At 35.9% G+C, this 18609-nt stretch overlaps 1 protein-coding gene across 14 annotated transcripts in view; it reads right to left on the reverse strand.

The window, feature by feature from the left end:
* Positions 1-1516: 1516 nt before the first annotated feature.
* LOC128913000 (sodium channel protein type 2 subunit alpha-like) overlaps positions 1517-18609 on the reverse strand; it is a 50688-nt gene continuing 33595 nt past the window's right edge. For 8 of the 14 annotated variants that reach the window (XM_054209889.1, XM_054209888.1, XM_054209884.1 and 5 more), the window contains exons 18-26: positions 16969-17123; positions 15538-15711; positions 10237-10359; positions 9683-9964; positions 7368-7425; positions 6431-6564; positions 3744-3848; positions 3050-3320; positions 1517-2700 (exon numbers count right to left, since the gene is read on the reverse strand). In XM_054209889.1, coding sequence (XP_054065864.1) covers positions 1517-2700; positions 3050-3320; positions 3744-3848; positions 6431-6564; positions 7368-7425; positions 9683-9964; positions 10237-10359; positions 15538-15711; positions 16969-17123 — 2486 coding nt within the window. Of the gene's footprint in view, positions 2701-3049; positions 3321-3743; positions 3849-6430; positions 6569-7367; positions 7426-9682; positions 9965-10236; positions 10360-15537; positions 15712-16968; positions 17124-18609 lie in introns of all 14 variants that reach the window. The other 6 variants (XM_054209882.1, XM_054209880.1, XM_054209879.1 and 3 more) reach the window with 2 other exon arrangements.

The raw sequence follows: 18609 nt of genomic DNA on the forward strand, positions 1-18609 counted from the left end.
TATTACAGAATATATCATATTATCTATTGAAATGTTATAAGCTACACTTACTAGGGTATATATTTGATGCAATAAATACAGTACTTAAGTCATTGTCTGTTTGTTCAAACAGACACCACTGTGTAAAACAATTGATTAAATAACACAGGATATTTAACTTACATATATAGTGTCAGTCTTGATGATAAAAATAAGTCATCTGAATCACAATGCAGGACAAAGCTGATTTAAGTACATCCTTCTGGTCATCGGAGCTTTCTATGGAAGATTGCATTTCATACAGTGGAAACCTGACTGAAGTGCCATGGGTGGTCAAAACCACCTCTGATGTACGTATTTTGTGTCTCTGACATGACCCATCCTTCCAAAGTACAGAAATTTAAGCCTGAGGTATACATTAAGGTAGTGTTTGTCCCAGAAGGTACTCTGCTATCAGTTTATACGCGTAGCTTCGATGATTGTCTTAAGTGGGATATATTCATGTAAATAAGAAGTGTGTAAACAGAATTTGGAATGAAGTATGGAAGCTACTCATGAAATTACAGGGTCTACAGCTAGAAAAAGGCTACCACTTTTTTATTTCAGTAATTCCCTGTAGGCACAATTTGACACTCATAGCTTTTCCACGAAAAGAACTGTTTAAATCTCTCAGGAATTACGAGATATTTTGGACACTGAAAGTACTATGTTTTTCAAACAGGAGTTGCGTGTGTAGCATCATTTATTTAAATCACTGTACCTGAAATTAACTTTATAATAAATTAATAATTACTAAAAAGTATTAAACATAAGTTTATTAAAACCAAGAGACTAAACTACTAACCTCTTTTCTGTGAAAAAGATTCCCTTGTTTTGTTTTCTGATAAATTCTCTTTCTACGCTCTGCTCTTTTTTATCATTTGATCATTTATCATTTGATCATTTTTATCATTTGATCTAGATCCTGAGGTTCAATAATCTGGAATCTTGGTTTTCTGCTTTTAGAAGTGGCTTGAAGAGAACTATGTTCACGTTATGGTGCCGTAATTACATATTCCTGACATTTTTGTTTCTCTGCAAGAGTATTCAGTTATTTCCTCAGCACAGCAGAATTGTAAGTAGCAGTATGTGAATTAAAGCAAATGAGATCATGAAAGAAATTGACACACATAGAATATACACAGGAGATGAAATGTACACAGTGGATACACTTATTCCACAAAAATACAGACTTATTAGGACTGGTAATTTTGCACTCCATTAAGGGTTCCTACAGTCCAAGTAGAAATTTTGTGTCTCCCTTCCATTAGTGCCAGCTGATAATAAAAGCTATTCTTCTGGCAAGGTTGTTTACCTGTTACAGACTGAGAGTTTGCTAGTGAAGGGTCATTGTCTTGGTACAGGCACTGACTGTAGCAGTGGGTAAATATGTAAAAACTTGTAATTTTGGCATAATCCTCCAATAAGAGTGCTATTGATAAAAATGACATCTTCTCAGGCTTGTGAACATTCATCATGGAAAAGCTCTTTATGTCTTTTACTTTTTATTTCCTTTTCTGTCTTTCCCCTTGTCTTCTTTTTCTGATTTGTCATCCTTATATTTTTCTTTTTCTGGTTTTGTTACACTGTCATAAGAAGGCGGAGATGCGGCAGATGCAGACATACCCATTTTTTCTGGAGGTGAGTTCTCACTTAGCTTACCAATAATCATGTCTTTTTCAATAAGCAGATCAACCCCATCTTTGCGATACATAAATGAAAGTTTCTTTACTGACTGTCTTAAAAGATAACGTCTATAAGCACGCTGAATTATAGTAGCGGACACTTCCTCCTGTTTTCGTTTTAATGTGGTTGTAATTGGTTCATAGGAGACTTTAGAAGGATTGGCTGCCATAAATCGATCTTCCATCTGTATTCTGAGGGCATCCATCTCATCACTTTCCCCCAAAACACGCTTTGTGAAAGCAAACAAGATGTCAAGGCAGTGAATTCTGTCGCCGCTTACCATGGGCAGATCCATTGCAATAAGCTGAACAGTGTTTGGTTTTGGTATATTAAGAGGAGGATCCAGAGAAGCTGCAAAATCAGACAATTTGCTATATTCTATGAATTGTGTTGCATCGGGATCATATTTTTCCCAAACTTCATAGAACATCTCAAAGTCATCCTCACTCAAGGGTTCAGCGCTTTCTTCAGTAGCAACACTGAAGTTCTCCAAAATCACAGCAATGTACATGTTCACCACTACCAGAAATGAGATGATGATGTAGCTGACAAAGAAGAAGATCCCAACAGAAGGGTTGCCGCAGTCGCCTTTCACAGAGCTCCCCGGATGATCTTTATGGGGGTCACAGTCTGGCTCCCCACTGTTCAGAATTGGGGCGAGCAAACCATCCCAGCCAGCAGATGTGGTAATTTGAAAGAGGCAGATCATGCTGTTGCCAAACGTTTCAAAGTTGAACATGTCATCAATCCCAGCTTCCTTCTTAACATAGGCAAAGTTGGACATGCCAAATATCGCATAGATAAACATGACCAGGAACAGCAGCAGACCAATGTTGAACAAAGCAGGAAGAGACATCATCAAAGCAAAAAGCAGAGTGCGGATTCCCTTAGCGCCTTTAATGAGACGCAGGATTCGACCGATTCTGGCAAGTCGTACAACTCTGAATAGTGTGGGGGACACAAAGTACTTTTCAATCACCTCAGCAAGAAACATACCTGTGAAAGATAAAAATAAAATGGTAACATTTTATCACAGATTACATTTTGCAGAACAAAATATGAATAAAGAACAACTTTACTGTGCAATTAGTGGAAAGTATAACTGGAGTTAAATTTTATCTGATAAAGGTAATTTTAGCTTTTTTTTTTTTCCTAAGACTGTTGAGAAAAGGAGTATTAAAATTGACACAGAATTATTAAGAAAGTTACTACTCTACAAAGTATGCTTTTCATTTCATATATAAACAGGAGAAATTAAGTATTTCCTCTAACCTGCAAAACCTGACAGAGATAAAGCATTTAATACGTCTTACTATATTCCATATTGAATATAAGAATTTCTTACCTACTATTGAAAGAATAACAACCACAAAATCAAAAATATTCCAGCCAATGGTGAAGTAATAATAACGGAGCGAGAACATTTTTAAGACACATTCTCCAGTGAAAAGGACAACAAAGACCAAGTTAATCCAGTATAAAATATTTTGCATCAGTTCACTCTGGTCATCTGTTTCTATCATCATGGTAACCATGTTAAGACAGATGAGAACCATAATGGTGATGTCAAATGCTTGCTTTGTTACAATATCAAACACCAGACCTTGCAATTTGTTCTGAGGGGAGAAAAAAGAAAAGGTGATAGTATCTTGTATGTAATGAACATCCCCTTTTCCTCCCTCCCATTTCCTTCTTCCCCCCCGCCCCCCGCCAAATATGCAACCAAGCAAAAGGCTGAAAAATCTAAGAAAAGCACTGTCCAGTAACTTCTTTATTTGCCAGCTGTAAGTTTTCCCCTCAAAACCCAATAGGCTTCTATTTCTTCAGATTCTTTGATTCACTGCTTCCTCAGGCATAACAAATGGGAGAGATTTTTCCTGCAGAGCAGAAATACGTAGACGTTTCCATTCTGAATGAAGGGCTAACTTGAATTAGGCCTCAACTATTTTAGAGCTAAGGGAGAAATTTTTTGACAGTTAATGTAACTGTTGCAATTTCTTCCCAAATGTAGATGATGAAAGAATAGCACGCTTTCTTACCGCTGGTCTAGGTATAGGTTTTTGTGGTTTCTTGGATCCCAGCTTTTTCATTGCATTGTAGTATTTCTTTTGTTCTTCTGTCATGAAAATGTCTTGACCTCCGAGGTAAAAAATAATAAAAATAGAACGGATTACAACCAAGCCTTTAAATCCATTAATTCACAGTATTGCAGGACATGTTTTTTATGAACTATGTATTCATTCTTATACATGGTTACTAAAACAAAAATATAGTAATTATTTCAAAGATTGTTAAAATCTCTGACAAGTCTTGATGGAAAAATAAAACAAATTAAGGAATGGAGAAAAACCCCAGAACTTTTATCTATTTGTTATTTAAAAAAAAAATACATACCTGATTAATACAATTAAATACGTAAAAAACACTTACAAAATATATATTCCATAGATACTTATAAATCTAACATCATAAACTCCACACTGCAAATCAATCAACCAGAAATAAAAAAGCTTCAAGTGTAGAAAGATTCACTGAGAGCTGATACGCCTACAGGGGAACCATATGAGGAAAAAGAAGTTACTGATGTTACTTTTCAGGATGCACGTTTCATCATGTGAGTACAGGTATCTCGGTTCAGATGGTTTTTTGCCACAGCAATACTTCCACAGTGTACGTGTGGCTTGATCATCCCCCTACACCGTGCAGAGATAATCAAAAGCATGGGCTTACCCTGGGGTTTCTTGCCTGAATAAAAGGATAGTTGTCTGAGTAAAAGGGTACCTAAACTGATATCTATAATACATATACAGAAACACTTGTCAGAAATACAATTTATGTTGACAAGTAACTTCTTCTTTCTTTCATGCAGTTGTTTGTAAGTACATCCCAGGTATGCATGATGCCAAAGCAGCAGCATTTGGAAATGAATTTCAGAGTCATAGGTGATTCTGTGACATTATCACACTGACTATGTCAAATGCAGTGTCAATGTTAATGAGAAAGTAGTGATGAATCTGTATGAAGATGTGTTTGAGTCTCTCAGCTGTTGCTACATTTAGACATGAAGATTTAGAATTCAAAAGAGACCTTGTTTAGCATGCTCTCCTCATAAGCCAAATATTCAAGTAAAATTCCATTCTTAGAGAACAATGGTTTTAGAAGAAAAACAAGAAATGAATTTGCTGATTCTACCCAGTGGGAAATAAAAAAGGAAGCTATAAAGAAACTGGCACTGAACTGGGGATTTATTCTGCTGCCTCATTGATGTAATGGCTATCAAGAGCGAACAAGTCATATTTGTCTCAGTGTGCTGTCCATAGGGATAATAGTGGCCTCAAGATGAGATACACCTCATATGCCTTTGAGGACCGTAATGGTTAGCAATTTGACAGTGGAACATTTGTTTTTACCATGGGAACTAATGTATTGCAAGTAGGATGCACACAAGGATGAAAGAAATGCATAGTTTAACTACACAGGGACAGTATATTATGGCATGAGGTCTTTCCCAATCATATCCCAACAACATTGCCCAAAATGGACAGATCTCAGTAATGTGAAGGCAGAACAAAGACAAGAAAAATACTGCTGGGTAGCCGCACACTGTGTGATCTGCACATTTCTATGAGCATGGGTGCATCTATAATTTCAAAACACAGGTGACTAATGTTTGTTTATTTGCCATATGAAACTGAAGATATTGTCAGGTTTGGAACCACAAACTCATCCTTTCTATTATGTGGGTCTGCAGACAAGAGACTCAAAAGATCTGAAGCAGCAACGTATGAAACTGCATGTTCCAATCTCAAGTGGAAAGATTTACTGGAAGTTTCCACTGCAGTAAGTCTAGCATTATCTTTTTTCAGTACAATGAATCAAACTTGACAAACCATCTAGAATCAAAAATGAAGAAATTATGTACTGCCTTGCTCTTATTTAGCTCACTTTAAAAAAAAAAAAAAAAAAAAAAAATCAATATTCCGGTATGATTCTGCTCCAAACGTGTACAGAAAAATAAGACTACTGTAGACCTTAGACAGCATTTATAGTTTAAATAGCAAGTAGAATTTAATTTGCCATCATAATTTGCCATTCTTGACACAATCCTGTGTTCATTTGAATCACAGAAACAATTTAAATTTAAAAGAAAAACCACACATTTTCAAACATCAACAATTTTCTTTCTCTTGCAAATTCACTACTAATTCATGAGTTTCCCAGTCCTCTCTAATCTTACAATACGGAGCAGTAGTTCCAGTATTTAACTTGTCTGTATTAGTCTCTTTGTAATTGAGAAGGCCTTCACAATATCACTATACATTATCTGTTTATCAATTTTGATATTTGTACTTTTGCATATTCTCTTCTTCCCTGTCATCTGCTTGAATTAAGTCATCTGCATTTTCACACAGCTTTGCCACAGCACTGTAAGGGTAAGTGAAAAATAATGCACAACTTTCTGATGTACAACACATCATTGGGCCGTACAGTGATGTGGAGAACACTCAGACTCTCGGTGTAAGTTTAAATTACTTCAAATGCCTTAAAAAGCAAAGACTATTATTTCATTATTTTGAATAGAATAAAAGGAAATCTGAATAGCTGATTTCTTTTTTTTCTTTCTATTACTATGAGAAATTTCAGACACTCATATTTAACCTTGCATACATTTGCTGAATGCTCAGTAACAACGAGGTGTTGTGAAAATGAAACATGTGATACTTATCTTCTTTTTTTGTTGGTTGAAGTTATCTATGATGACACCAATGAATAAGTTTAAGGTGAAAAACGATCCAAAGATGATAAAGGCAACAAAGTAAAGATACATGTAGAGGTTGTCCTCATACTTGGGCTGTTGGTCTGTCTACATAACATAAAAAAACAGCAATACATCAAAAATAACAGCTAAGACAAATTATAGAATACTGAGCAGAAACAGAAGTTGCATCTGGCTGGACAGCAACTCCTTGACAAGCAGGGCAAAACAGCCATTTTGGAGCATATCCTAGACTTGCCTTATCTTTGAACTTGAAAATCTGCTTAATAGTAGTGACTGTAACTGCACACACAGACCAGCCATTCCTCCCCTTTCTGTCTGACAGTTCCTCTCTAATGACATTTGATGTTTCATATAATTCCTAGTAAATTTGACAGAAGTGCTCCTCAACTCAATTAAATTCTTATGGACTTTATGCAAATCAGGAGCTGGATAGAGGAGAGGTGCAAACAAATACTGGCATTAACAGAAAAACAGGCAAACTTCAGCCATTTTATTTTTTGAGATCGCCAGAGTCTGCAGGCTCTGGATTAGCTATTGCAGGTGCTGTCACTTGTTTATTGGGGTTATTTTTGGACACACAGAAAAAACTTCTTTCCTAATCTGTATGATCTCAGTAACATAAACTAATAGGAAAACAGATTTCATTAGTTTTTTTATTTACAGATGACTTAGTAAACTAGGAATACTTTATGTAGATCTACTGCTATAATTTTTTTACCTGTTAAAACTATATGCACTTAACTACTTTATAGTGTACAGATCTATATAGAAAATTTATCAAGGTTTTACATTTTTATTATTTCCATTTTACTTTATCTCAACTGACATTCAAGAAGCATTACATCAATCATATTTTTTTCACTCAGTAAATTTTATATTGCACTCACTTCTCTAGAATCAACTGCAGCGTACATGATATCCGTCCATCCTTTAAACGTTGCCTAAAAACAAAGTTTGTTAATATTTTCTATCAAAGCTCCAATTTTGTAAACATTCTAAATAGAACACTGTCCTCTGCAATGTATTTGCACCCACGAAAATAATGAGGAATATTAAAAGTTTGGTACAAGTGAGGTATTCACAGGAAGTAATTTTACTTCTCCCTAATACTTAAACAATGAATAAACTCTAACCTTCATGCAAATTCATATAAACTCTATGTGGGATGAGTAGCAACCAATATCTGAGCATAACAGAAAGACTGCAATTTATAACAAGGCTCTCAACTCTAACTGACTACCAAAACCTGGAGGATGACTCCAAAATCAACCACCATGGGTTGGCATTTTCCAGACAGAATATGCAAGTAGTTCTAGAAGAAACTCCAAAAGGTAAGTAGTCCCAAGAAATCTTAAGAAAATAATAGAATCATAAAATGGTTTGGCTTGGAAGGGACCTTTAGAGATTATCTAGTCCAACCCCTCTGCCATGGATAAGGGCATCTTTCGCTTCATCACACGCTTCCAATGATGACGCATCTATGGCTTCTCTGGGCAACCTATTCTAGTGTCTCACCACCTTACCATTAAAAAAAAAAAATAATTCTTCCTTACATCTAATAAAAATCTACCCTCTTTCAGTTTAAAATTGTTGCACCTTGTCCTGTCACTTCAGACTTTGGTAAACATTTTTTTTCTCCTTCTTTGTTATAAGCCCCCTTTATATATTGAAAAGCCACAATAAGATCCCCCTGGAGCCTTCTCTTCTCCAGGATGAACAACGTCAACTGTCTAAGCCTTTCCTCACATGAGAGATGTTCCAGGCCTCTGATCTTTTTCTTAGCCCTCCTTGGACCTGCTCTACTAAGAGGTCCATTTCTTTCTTTTACTGGTGGGATGTCATGAGAGTGGAGTGGAGGGGGAGAATCACCTCCCTCGATCTGTCGGCCATGCTTCTTGTTATGCAGTGCAGGATATGATTGGTTTTCTAGGCTGCAGGCACACATTGCTGGCTCATGTCCAATTTTTTGTCCCCCAGAATCCCCAAGTCCTCCTCTGCAGGGCCACTCTCAATGCATTCATCCTCCAGTCTGTACTGATACTGGGGATTGCCCTCACCCAGGTACAGGACCTTGCACATGGCCTTGTTGAACTTCATGAGGTTCATGTGGGCTCACTCACTCCTCAAGCCTGCCAAGGTCCCTCAGGATGGCATCCCATTCCTCTAAAGCATATCACCTGCACTGCTCAGCTTGGTGTCTGTCATCTGCAAACTGCTGAGGGTCCACTCAATCCCACTATGTCATTGATGAAGCTATTAAATAGTATTGGTCCCATCGCAGACCCTTGAGAGACACCATTTGTTACTGGCTCCCACTTGGACATTAAGCTGCTGACTGTAAGTCTTTGGACACAGCCATCCAGCCAATTCCTTAGCCATCTAGTGGACCTTCCATCAAACCTACTCCTGTGAACTATGATATTATGTAAAAACAATGTAAGAATGGTATGTTTACTGGAAACATTACACAGCTGAACTATTCTGTGCAAGACATGTTACAAAAACTAAAAGCACTGCTGTCCTCTCCACTGGTAATCTATGCGATTGCCTAGTGCTATTTAGCAATAGCTGTTACCTCCTGGAGCAATGAGCTGGTAGCCTGCTAGCACAATACTAACTACTAAATACTACCAGTTAAAGACTTTTAAAGTCGAGAATAATTACCAAGTGCTTATGACTATAAATATTTTCCCAGAAGCAGGTTGTCAAGCAAACCCAACTAGTAAATTCTACAAGTGTTCATCTAGAGTTTTAAAACAAGCTAAAAACTATCTCCAAAAAACCCACTTGACAATAATAGACAATGACTGGAGTGGGACTCATAAGAATAATAAAAACAGAAAGAAAAAGTGAATTTAAAACTTTTTTCTAAATCAACAGTTGGCTCTCTTTTTGTTTGTAGATCAGATGAGCCCCGGTATCTACTGGACTACCACCGTAGTAGATCAAGCAAATAAAAGAAAATTAATCCTAGGTGCTTTAAGTATTCCAAGACGGCTATAGAATGTATCAGATGGTTGTAGAATGTATCAGATTTTTACCATAAGCAATATTAATTAGCTTCATAGAACACAATTATAAAATCAAATCTCATATCTATTTATATATTTTAAAATAACACTGAAAATTATGGAACTAAGAGTTACTGCTACAAAACTTAATAATGGAAAATTAATTTATCAAAATTTATACACTTACTACTTGAAGCAGAGAAAGATAACCAGCTCCAACATTATCAAAGTTTACTTTCACATTTTTCCACCGAACTTTCCCAGGAGTGATCGCAAGGTTTTTACACACAGTTACATTACTGACTTCCTCTGGTGTGAATTGCTCACCAGTTGTGGTGTTAACACAGTGATAGAACTTGCCAGCAAACAAATTTACTCCCATAATGCTGAAAACTAGCCAGAATGTAAGACAAACCAGAAGTACATTCATAATGGATGGGATTGCTCCAGTAAGAGCATTCACAACCACCTAGTAAATAAACACAGGAAAAAGAAACTTTTAAAAAACAATATATAGAGCAGTAAAAAGATTACCTTTTTTTTTCCAAATACAGCAAAAGATTTAAGGTAAAATAGTAAAATACATTGAATCAAAGCCAATAGAAAAGGAATAACACATGTAATGCAATCAAACATGTTACTGTTGGCCTTGAAAAGACATGCAGTTCAGCTATCCTCCAGGATTTTATAATTAGGCATATTTTTATGGATTTGTTCTACATGCTATTTCTTTTTTCTTACCCTCATGCCTTCAAAGCGTGACAAAGCTCTTAGAGGTCTCAAAGCTCTTAATGTTCGTAGGGATTTAATTGCACTGAGTTCTGACAAACCAAGGGCATGAGCTACTAAGCTAACCAAGGAGACCTAGAGGAAACAAAACAAAACAAAGTAACTTTTTTTTTTTTTAATAGCCTCACAATACAAATGTAATTCCTAGAGGAAAAAAGTTCATAAGGACCCTAAGTTTCTAACAGGAACAAATAAAAAAGAACAAAAAAATTTAAAAAAAAAAATCAACAGAACACCACGTGTAAATTTCAGAACAATTTAAACAACAGGAGACCTTAATCTCTGGAATTTTCATCACAGAGAGAGTCCTAGTTAGAAGAACGCACACCATACCTGTGCAAAATGAAGGACAATTTGGATAAAATGAATTTCAATAAAAGCTTGTCTTCTCAATAAATTCCAAAGCCAGAAATGTACTGAAAACCTAAACCTGTTCTACATGACATGTTACAATACTAAACTGTGCTCTACTACAGATGCATTGTTATAGCCATGACAAAAAGTGAGCTAGCAGCATTTGCTTCTGCTAATTTGCACTTAAAATAATTCACATATTAGCAGATACATGAATAACTAGTAATTTGTATTGCCTGCAGATGATGACAATCTTGGAAGTGGTATATACTCAGTCAGACAGCAGTGACTCCTAACTGTATGACAGACAGAAAGAAATACCAATGTCAATACAATTACCTAAAAGCAATGCACTCAAATGCATGGAACAGCAGACAGCACTTTCCTGGGAAGCGGAGTTATGCCAGAGTTAATAATTTAGTTGCAAGCTATGGCTTGTTGTCTCTTCAGAATACTGGGTATTTAAAAATGTTTGCTAGACAAACATTTATCAAGTACCAGATGAAAATCTATATTTAACCTCCATTTGGCAAAGAGCCCTGTTTCTGGTGTTTGAAGTTCATAACTGAAGTTAAAAATTCTAAGTCCAAGAACGAACAAGAAGTGGCAGATGTGTTTTAGAGTTATCTGCCTCAGAGTATCGAAATGGGTTGAACAATGGCACATTATAAAATACATAGACAATGTGGAGAAAATGGCTAACTTCTTATGTCATTTAAACATAGCATGCAAAGTTTTAATAAAATCAGGGGTGATTTTAAAAAAAATCAAGACTTTTTTTTTTTTTATAAGTCACACAAACTAGATAAAACCAAATTAACTCAGGGAATCCAATATCTGTGCAATATATGCAATATGAGTCAGTGATCACTACAGTGCCTTATCATGGATGACTATATACCTGTATTTATTAAATAATCCATCTAAAACTTTAGATAATTCAGCTGCTGAAGTAACTATAATTAGACCACATAGTTCAAGAGAAGAAAATTTCATTGAAAAAAGGGAAAAAGAAAACTAGGAGAAGATCCAGAAAAAGAACACATTCACTGAGTGGAATGACCTTCGTTTATGCCACCAATCTGATTTCCTATACAAACTCAACTATCATACTTAGTTTCGGAAGACTGTTCCCTCTTTAAATTCAAATGCTAGACAAACATTTATCACAGAAAGCATTAATCCATATGAATCCATCAAGACCTTAAGATCATTATGCCTTACTTCTATAATTCTAGAGAAGATATGGAGAAAATCTGTTTCAAGTATTCCTGTCAGATAACAGTATTTTCTTAAATAATGCAGTTGTTATATCTGCATATTTGCATTTTCAAGAAATCCTCTTCCTGCAAGATTAGCACATCTCTACTTAACGATGCCATAATTTTATCTTTCTTAGGAAACTAAAATACAATTTAATACATTGCTTTTTTCTGCTTTCTTTTTTGGAGGGGAAAAAGGAGAGGGAGGATAGTTCATCTCACCACATGGTGCTGATGGCAATTAAAGCTTAATTTTTTTGTTACCATTTGTGGACGTGTGTGCATGTGCATACAAGTACTTTTTCTTTTTTCTTTGGTTTTTTGTTGTTGTTGTTGGTTTTTTTTAATAAATAATTTCCCCCTCTTCCTTATGTATGATCATGGTTTGGACAACTCCCGATACCAGCTCTGAACTTTCTTCCACATATAGAAGTGCTAACTGTAACATTTCTGTGATGTAATATTAGAAAATAACATTACATACTTTCTCCAATACAATAAATTCAAAAGGTGTCTTGTAACAAAAAGAAGGGGATATGTAAAAAACAAGCTGTAACAATACATGTGAGGCAGAATCCACCCTGAGCTTCATTTCAGCTTTCTGTTCTTGTAACTACCAAATAGGGCATTTGCAGAAAAGCACATTGTTAATGTAAAGCCGAAACATCTTACTTTGGATTTGTTAAACTGATTGTGTTTTGGAAAATCAATGTACCTTGAGATTTATTTCCTCTTTTAACATCAGGAATCCACAAGAATTTTTGGAACCTTCAGAACAGCTGGATTAACAGCTCAAAACCTGATTGTCCTGCTGTTTCTGGTGAGAGTCAATGACTTGTGTCCTCACTGAATCTTCTACTCCAGATGGCTGTCTCCTGTTGCATTTACACATGAGGAACCCTTACACAGACTTCTTTCCTCTAAGGGTAGTTCAAGCAAGCTGTTAAACACTATACAATCACATGTTTGTTCTTTTTCATTATATCCTTTGAACTTACACATGGAAGGCTGAACAAAACCAGCATTTGTACTTGTTTTGATGCTAATTATCTGTTTCTGGAAACACTGTGAACATCACAATCAGGAAGAATTTCTGTTTGTGTGCTGTAAGTTCTTTCCCCAACAGAGTTTACACCAATGGGTATAGAACAGTTTGCCTAAGAAGATCCTGTAAAATGTTGCCTCGCTCTGAAACACTTAAGACTGGTAGTGGTATGGCAGATTTGTTCAACGTTAGCTGGATAAAGGCACAGGACAGGAAGATAAAGCAAAGATAGATTCAAACAGTTGAGGGCAGCACACTTCCTGTTACCTAAACTAATGGGTAAAATGCCAGCAGTAAGAGAAAGAGTTAAAGTTGCTTGCTACTAGCTGAAAACAATAACAAGTAAATCTGGCAATAAAATCAGAAAAAAGCTAAGCAGAGCGCCATTGACTTTTTCAGGAGGATGGGCAGGTGCAGGGGGTAGGAGTGGGTTTACAATACAGGTGGTCAAACACCGGAAACAGATTGCCAAGTAAGGCAGCAGAATCTCCATTCAAAACTGAGTATCACCCTGAGCAACCTAATCTAACCTTAAAGTTAGAGCTAATTTCTAAGCTGGCCCTGCTTTCAGCAAGGAGCTAGACCAGAAAAACCCCACAGGTGCCTTCCAACCTAAATTATTCTATGATCTGTTGCTATAGGGTCATAAGATGTAGGCATTCCAAGCAAGAGATGAAGATGGCTACATGAAAGCACTGAAATCACTACAAAAAGGAATAGTTCAAACCTATCCATATGAAGATACGGTACGCTTTATTAAGAAGAATTTATCTTAAACACAATTCAAGATCAACTTTTCACAATACAAGCTTGTACAAAGATACTAATTCTGCATACTTCTTAAATAGTTATACATTTATTCATTTATTTATTATTTTCTTTCATTTCCACAAATGACAACTCTAATGGACACATAGAAATTCAAATTTAAGTATCACAAGATTCTGGAAATATACTGTCTTGGAATCCTAACAGAAAATGAGACTAGAGCACAGCATCAACAATTCTATGCAAAGATGACAAAATCCATCTGGATGGTTGCTGCAGATTTCCCATTAATTATGAATTTTTCATACTTTTTCATCTAACATTTTAGCTACAATAAAAAAAAAACAACCACCAAACAAAAAAAAAAACCTAAAAGTCTAAGCATCAATAAAGAAAGCCAATATAATAATATTACCCAGGCTCACTCAAAGACAGTCTTAGTTTTGTTTCCTTTGCCTTGTTGAGGGTATCTTGCTTTGCAGAATTTAATTTTAAGGAAAGGGGAGAACTTCTCATACTTACAAAGTTTCTTCGAGATCAATACATCTGTTCTGGGAATACATGTTGACTTTGTAGTTATGTATAAGTATATATTGGGTGTTCACAACAGAAGGAATGGAGAGGACACGAAAGGAGAAAGCTACAAATTGCATGCCGCAGAGAAAAAATATGTTATATCTCATTTCACTGAGTTAGGCCAGTTTTCAGAATAGGGATTCTGCGCCCCTGCTCCATAACTGATGCTAAAAAGAGAAGCAATGTTGAATGAGGAACACATATAACAAACACTATTTCTGCATTTCCCTCAAAAAAATTATTGAAAAAAGAGCATAAGGTAGGTTTCAGTTCCATTGGTAGGGGACAAAATTTCTGTGCTAGATTTCAGATCCCATTTGATTACTAGAGTTTTCCCCTGTCCATCTGTTGCATTTCCACTCATATGTCTATGCAAAGAGCTAGAACTCCTTCATGAGAACATAACATGCAATGGCATCAATTTCACTGATTTCTTTGCAATTTCAGCACTACTTTTTATTGTAATTGTTGAAAAACATTAATTTCAGTCATCTAAAACCTGGCTTTTTTTCTGTTATAAGGCAACAAGAAGCATTCTCTATGATCAGAGACAGAGCCACAAAACCAAAATAATTTCACCTTCCAAAAAAGAATCTTTAGAAAGGCATGTGTCAATGAAAAGTGGAAGAGTTGCACTGAAATTAGCCTTGCAGCCTAGTATACAGTGAGCCCCATAACAATCAAAATGAGGATTGCAAATGAACGATCTCCACCTTTTTGTACTGACCCATAGGCCATCACTTTTCGTTTCCCTCAATACTTCCCGTTATTCCTATTACTGCCGCCTTGCCCCCACCCCTCCACTTTTGCTGTAGTTTTGATTTCCTGACACCATTCTCCCCTGCACTTCTTTGTTAGTGATTCATAAGTCCAGGATCCACTGTCCTACCTCAACCCCATGTGCTCACTTAAATTGCCCTTTCCATTCCATGTCTGCTTGCTCCTTGTTCTCTGTCACCAAATCCAGAAGATTGAAGTCTAATCAGCTGATAGTCCTCACTCACTGGTTGGGACCCAGCACAGTAAACCACAGAAAGAACACATGGAATCAATGATAGCATAAATATAAAGGCATAATTAGTTACTCACTGAATAACTACAATGGAATCAAATTCACTGGTATGTCATTCCCTGTTCTTTTAAACCCAATTTATATTCTTCACTCTATGTATACGTATTAGATTGGAGTTACATAAAAGGACCTGCCTAAACAACAGAAATAGGCTACTTAGAAACTATGGTACCTACATCAACAATCAGGAAGTCCAGCCAGCACCAAGCATTAGTGAAATAAGTTTGAAAACCATAGGCCACCCATTTTAGCACCATTTCCAGTATAAAGATGTAAGTGAAGATTTTATCAGCATATTCCAGTATGATTTTTATAGTCTTGCGCTGTTCACTACGTATATCTTCAAAAGCCTGTAAAAAACAGGTTGCATGTAAGTTAGATATTCATAGGTCTTCGCAAACTACAAATTAAGCCAGAAGAATTGAATGAAAAATGGCAAAGTAAAATCACTTTCAATTTTAGATGTTTTACCTTGAAAAGCCAGCATGAGCAGAGATTACAAATACGTTCTTTCTGAGTTTCAGATTTTATCATTGCCTGATAATGGAATTACAATATAATGACTGAAGTTGCCAAAAAGCTTTTCAGAAATTTCAGTAATAGTTAACACAGAATTACAATTTGTCACCCTGAAAAGCCCAGTCAGGCTCAGTCAGAAGGCAAATTTCCGGTTATAATAAAGTCATCAGTTGGACTCGATGATCTTAAAGGTCTTTTCCAACCTAAACAATTCAACGATTCTATAACAAAAGTGAATAATGAGCTACAGTGACCAAATATTATGTTGCTGCTGATCTTTGCTGAATTCCAATATTGGGTGTTGGTGGTAAGGTTTTGGTAGCAGGAGGCTGCAGGGATGTCTACTGTACGAAAAGGCCAGGGGCTGCCCTTTGCCAGCTCCACAACGGACCCACCACCGAAAGCAGCTGAGCCCATCAGTGAAGCTGGTGGTGCCTCTGGGAAACCACCACGTGGCAGTGTAAGGACTGAAGAAAAAAGTGAGAGACACTACCCTGCAAACAGAGAAGGAGGAAGGGACATGGTGCTTCAGGTGCTGGAGCAGAGATAATGACAGTATAAACCAAATCATATGTCAATCAACAACCAAAAAGAACCCAATACTCAGTAGCTGTGTGAAGGACTAAATGTCACTAAGAATAGTATAAAGGAATTAAAGGATTTCTATGTAACAGCGTAGAAATACCGAAACTAAAACTAAAGCAAAAAATTAACAGAACACGATTAATTCAGTATCTGTACTGCTTTTGTGGACAATTTTAAAGTAAAATAATTGTTTCAGTTATTGCATACAATTCATTTTGTATGATTTTTATAATTTCTTCAATAAGATTTTTAGTGTAATTCTTTTCATAAGCACACACATATCACCTTGTATTCATCAAAAATTCACCCGCAGAATGTTATTTAACAGAAGAAATTTAAGTACTTATTCTATATGCACTACCCAAATATTCTGGGAATTTAGTTCCAAGCTCTCTTTCAAGCTAACCTTGTATTTTTTTTTAAAGAACACAGATGTGTTTTAATACTATCTTTGATAAAATATTTTTATAGCTACTGTTTCTATGGGTGTATGCTCTACTTACCAGAGCACCACTACTGAGAAGAATCATGAAGACAATGAATGTTTCAAACCAGTTGTGCTCTACTATCTTGTAGCAGGTTTTTCGAAGATTCCACCAGATTCTTCCTTTTGTGCTTTCCATACTGCCTCTACAGCATTTAAACTTCTGTATACAGCCTAATAATACAAACAATGACAAATTGTTATACAGTAGTTTTTTCATTACTCTGAAAAAGCAAAATCACTTTTAACTAGCTCTTGTTTCTTGAGGTAGTCTGCGCTTCATATTACTCTGTGCTACTCAAAGCATCTTTACCTTCTTGATTTGATAATTCAGATCTAGGAAAACTTGTATGTGCACAATTTTTCTACTACCCTGATGCTACATCAAGGTTAGAATCAAAAGAAGTCATCTAACTGAGCTAATTTTCATTTATAAACACATTTTTAAAAATTATTTTTCATTTATATAATCAGAGAACATATGAGAATTGCCAGGGAGTAGAAACAAAGAGTATAAACACATAGCAACTTCCACATGAATTAGTTTGAGAGTACTGCAGTTTCTTGTAAAAGTACTTTTGTCTCTCAGTTAAGGTTCAAATAAATTACACAGGTGTAAACACCCTTTATTTTATTATACTGAGGAATGACCTCTGCTTTAAAAGCTGACTAAGGATAGCTCTTTCATGACATAAACAACTCATTTAACTGGAGATTGTGAGAGCTTCTCTGTGTGGTACAGATTTATGTCAACCATCCACAGAATCCTGCCTCACCTTGGAGAGCTCCCTACCATATCATGTGGCCTCAAGGCATAGTTTTCAATGAACCTCAGTACCTGCCTGGCTAATAGTTGTCTCCTTATTTCTTTAAAAACGAATAATCACATAGAAACATAATCAAGTTTAAATTATTTTAATGGGTTCCAAAATCAGTATTCTAGTTTTCCTGTGAGTGTTATTAAGTTCGTATGTTACAAGTAAGGTACACTATATTTCATCTGCTCAGATAAAACAGCTACCGCTGTGAAGAGCATGATTTCCTTAACTTCCACTACTCAAAATGCCTACTTTATGGAAAAATTAATCTCAGGCCAAAGGATTGACAGACATCACATAATGTAAGGATAAGGAAGAATTGTAATACAATGTGAAATTATTTGAAAAGAGTACTTTTTTTTTTTTTAATCAAGACCTATTCAATATAGCCCCACATTCCAAAATAATTTTATTTTTTTAAAGAGTGAAATGATATTTCAAAGGACAAGAGTCCTAGCCTAAGTCAAAGGTGTCTTCATAACAGTACATCAAAAAGCATGGATAGGATAGGACAGTTAATCCTGGTACGTATTTTGGTTTGAATGATTTTAATAATGACTTTAAAAGAAAGTAAAATCTGTAATATCACGAGACTGGGAAATACATTCCTATACAGTAAATTTCAGTAGTCCCCTAAAGGATACAGCTATACAGAAGTAAATAAATGGAAACTTCTGAGGACGTGCAAGTATGGTGTTAAGACTTGTTTACTTGAATAAAAACATAGGATCTCATTCACCTGTTGCATCCCCCATTGTATTTACACGCCCCCTACCCCCATTAATAGTGTAATATCAAGATAACAACTCCATTGTTAGAGTCAAACTGTCCAAGAGCTGAAT

The sequence above is a fragment of the Rissa tridactyla genome, chromosome 7 (assembly GCF_028500815.1).
Source record: "Rissa tridactyla isolate bRisTri1 chromosome 7, bRisTri1.patW.cur.20221130, whole genome shotgun sequence".
Classification (NCBI taxonomy): Eukaryota; Metazoa; Chordata; class Aves; order Charadriiformes; family Laridae; genus Rissa; species Rissa tridactyla.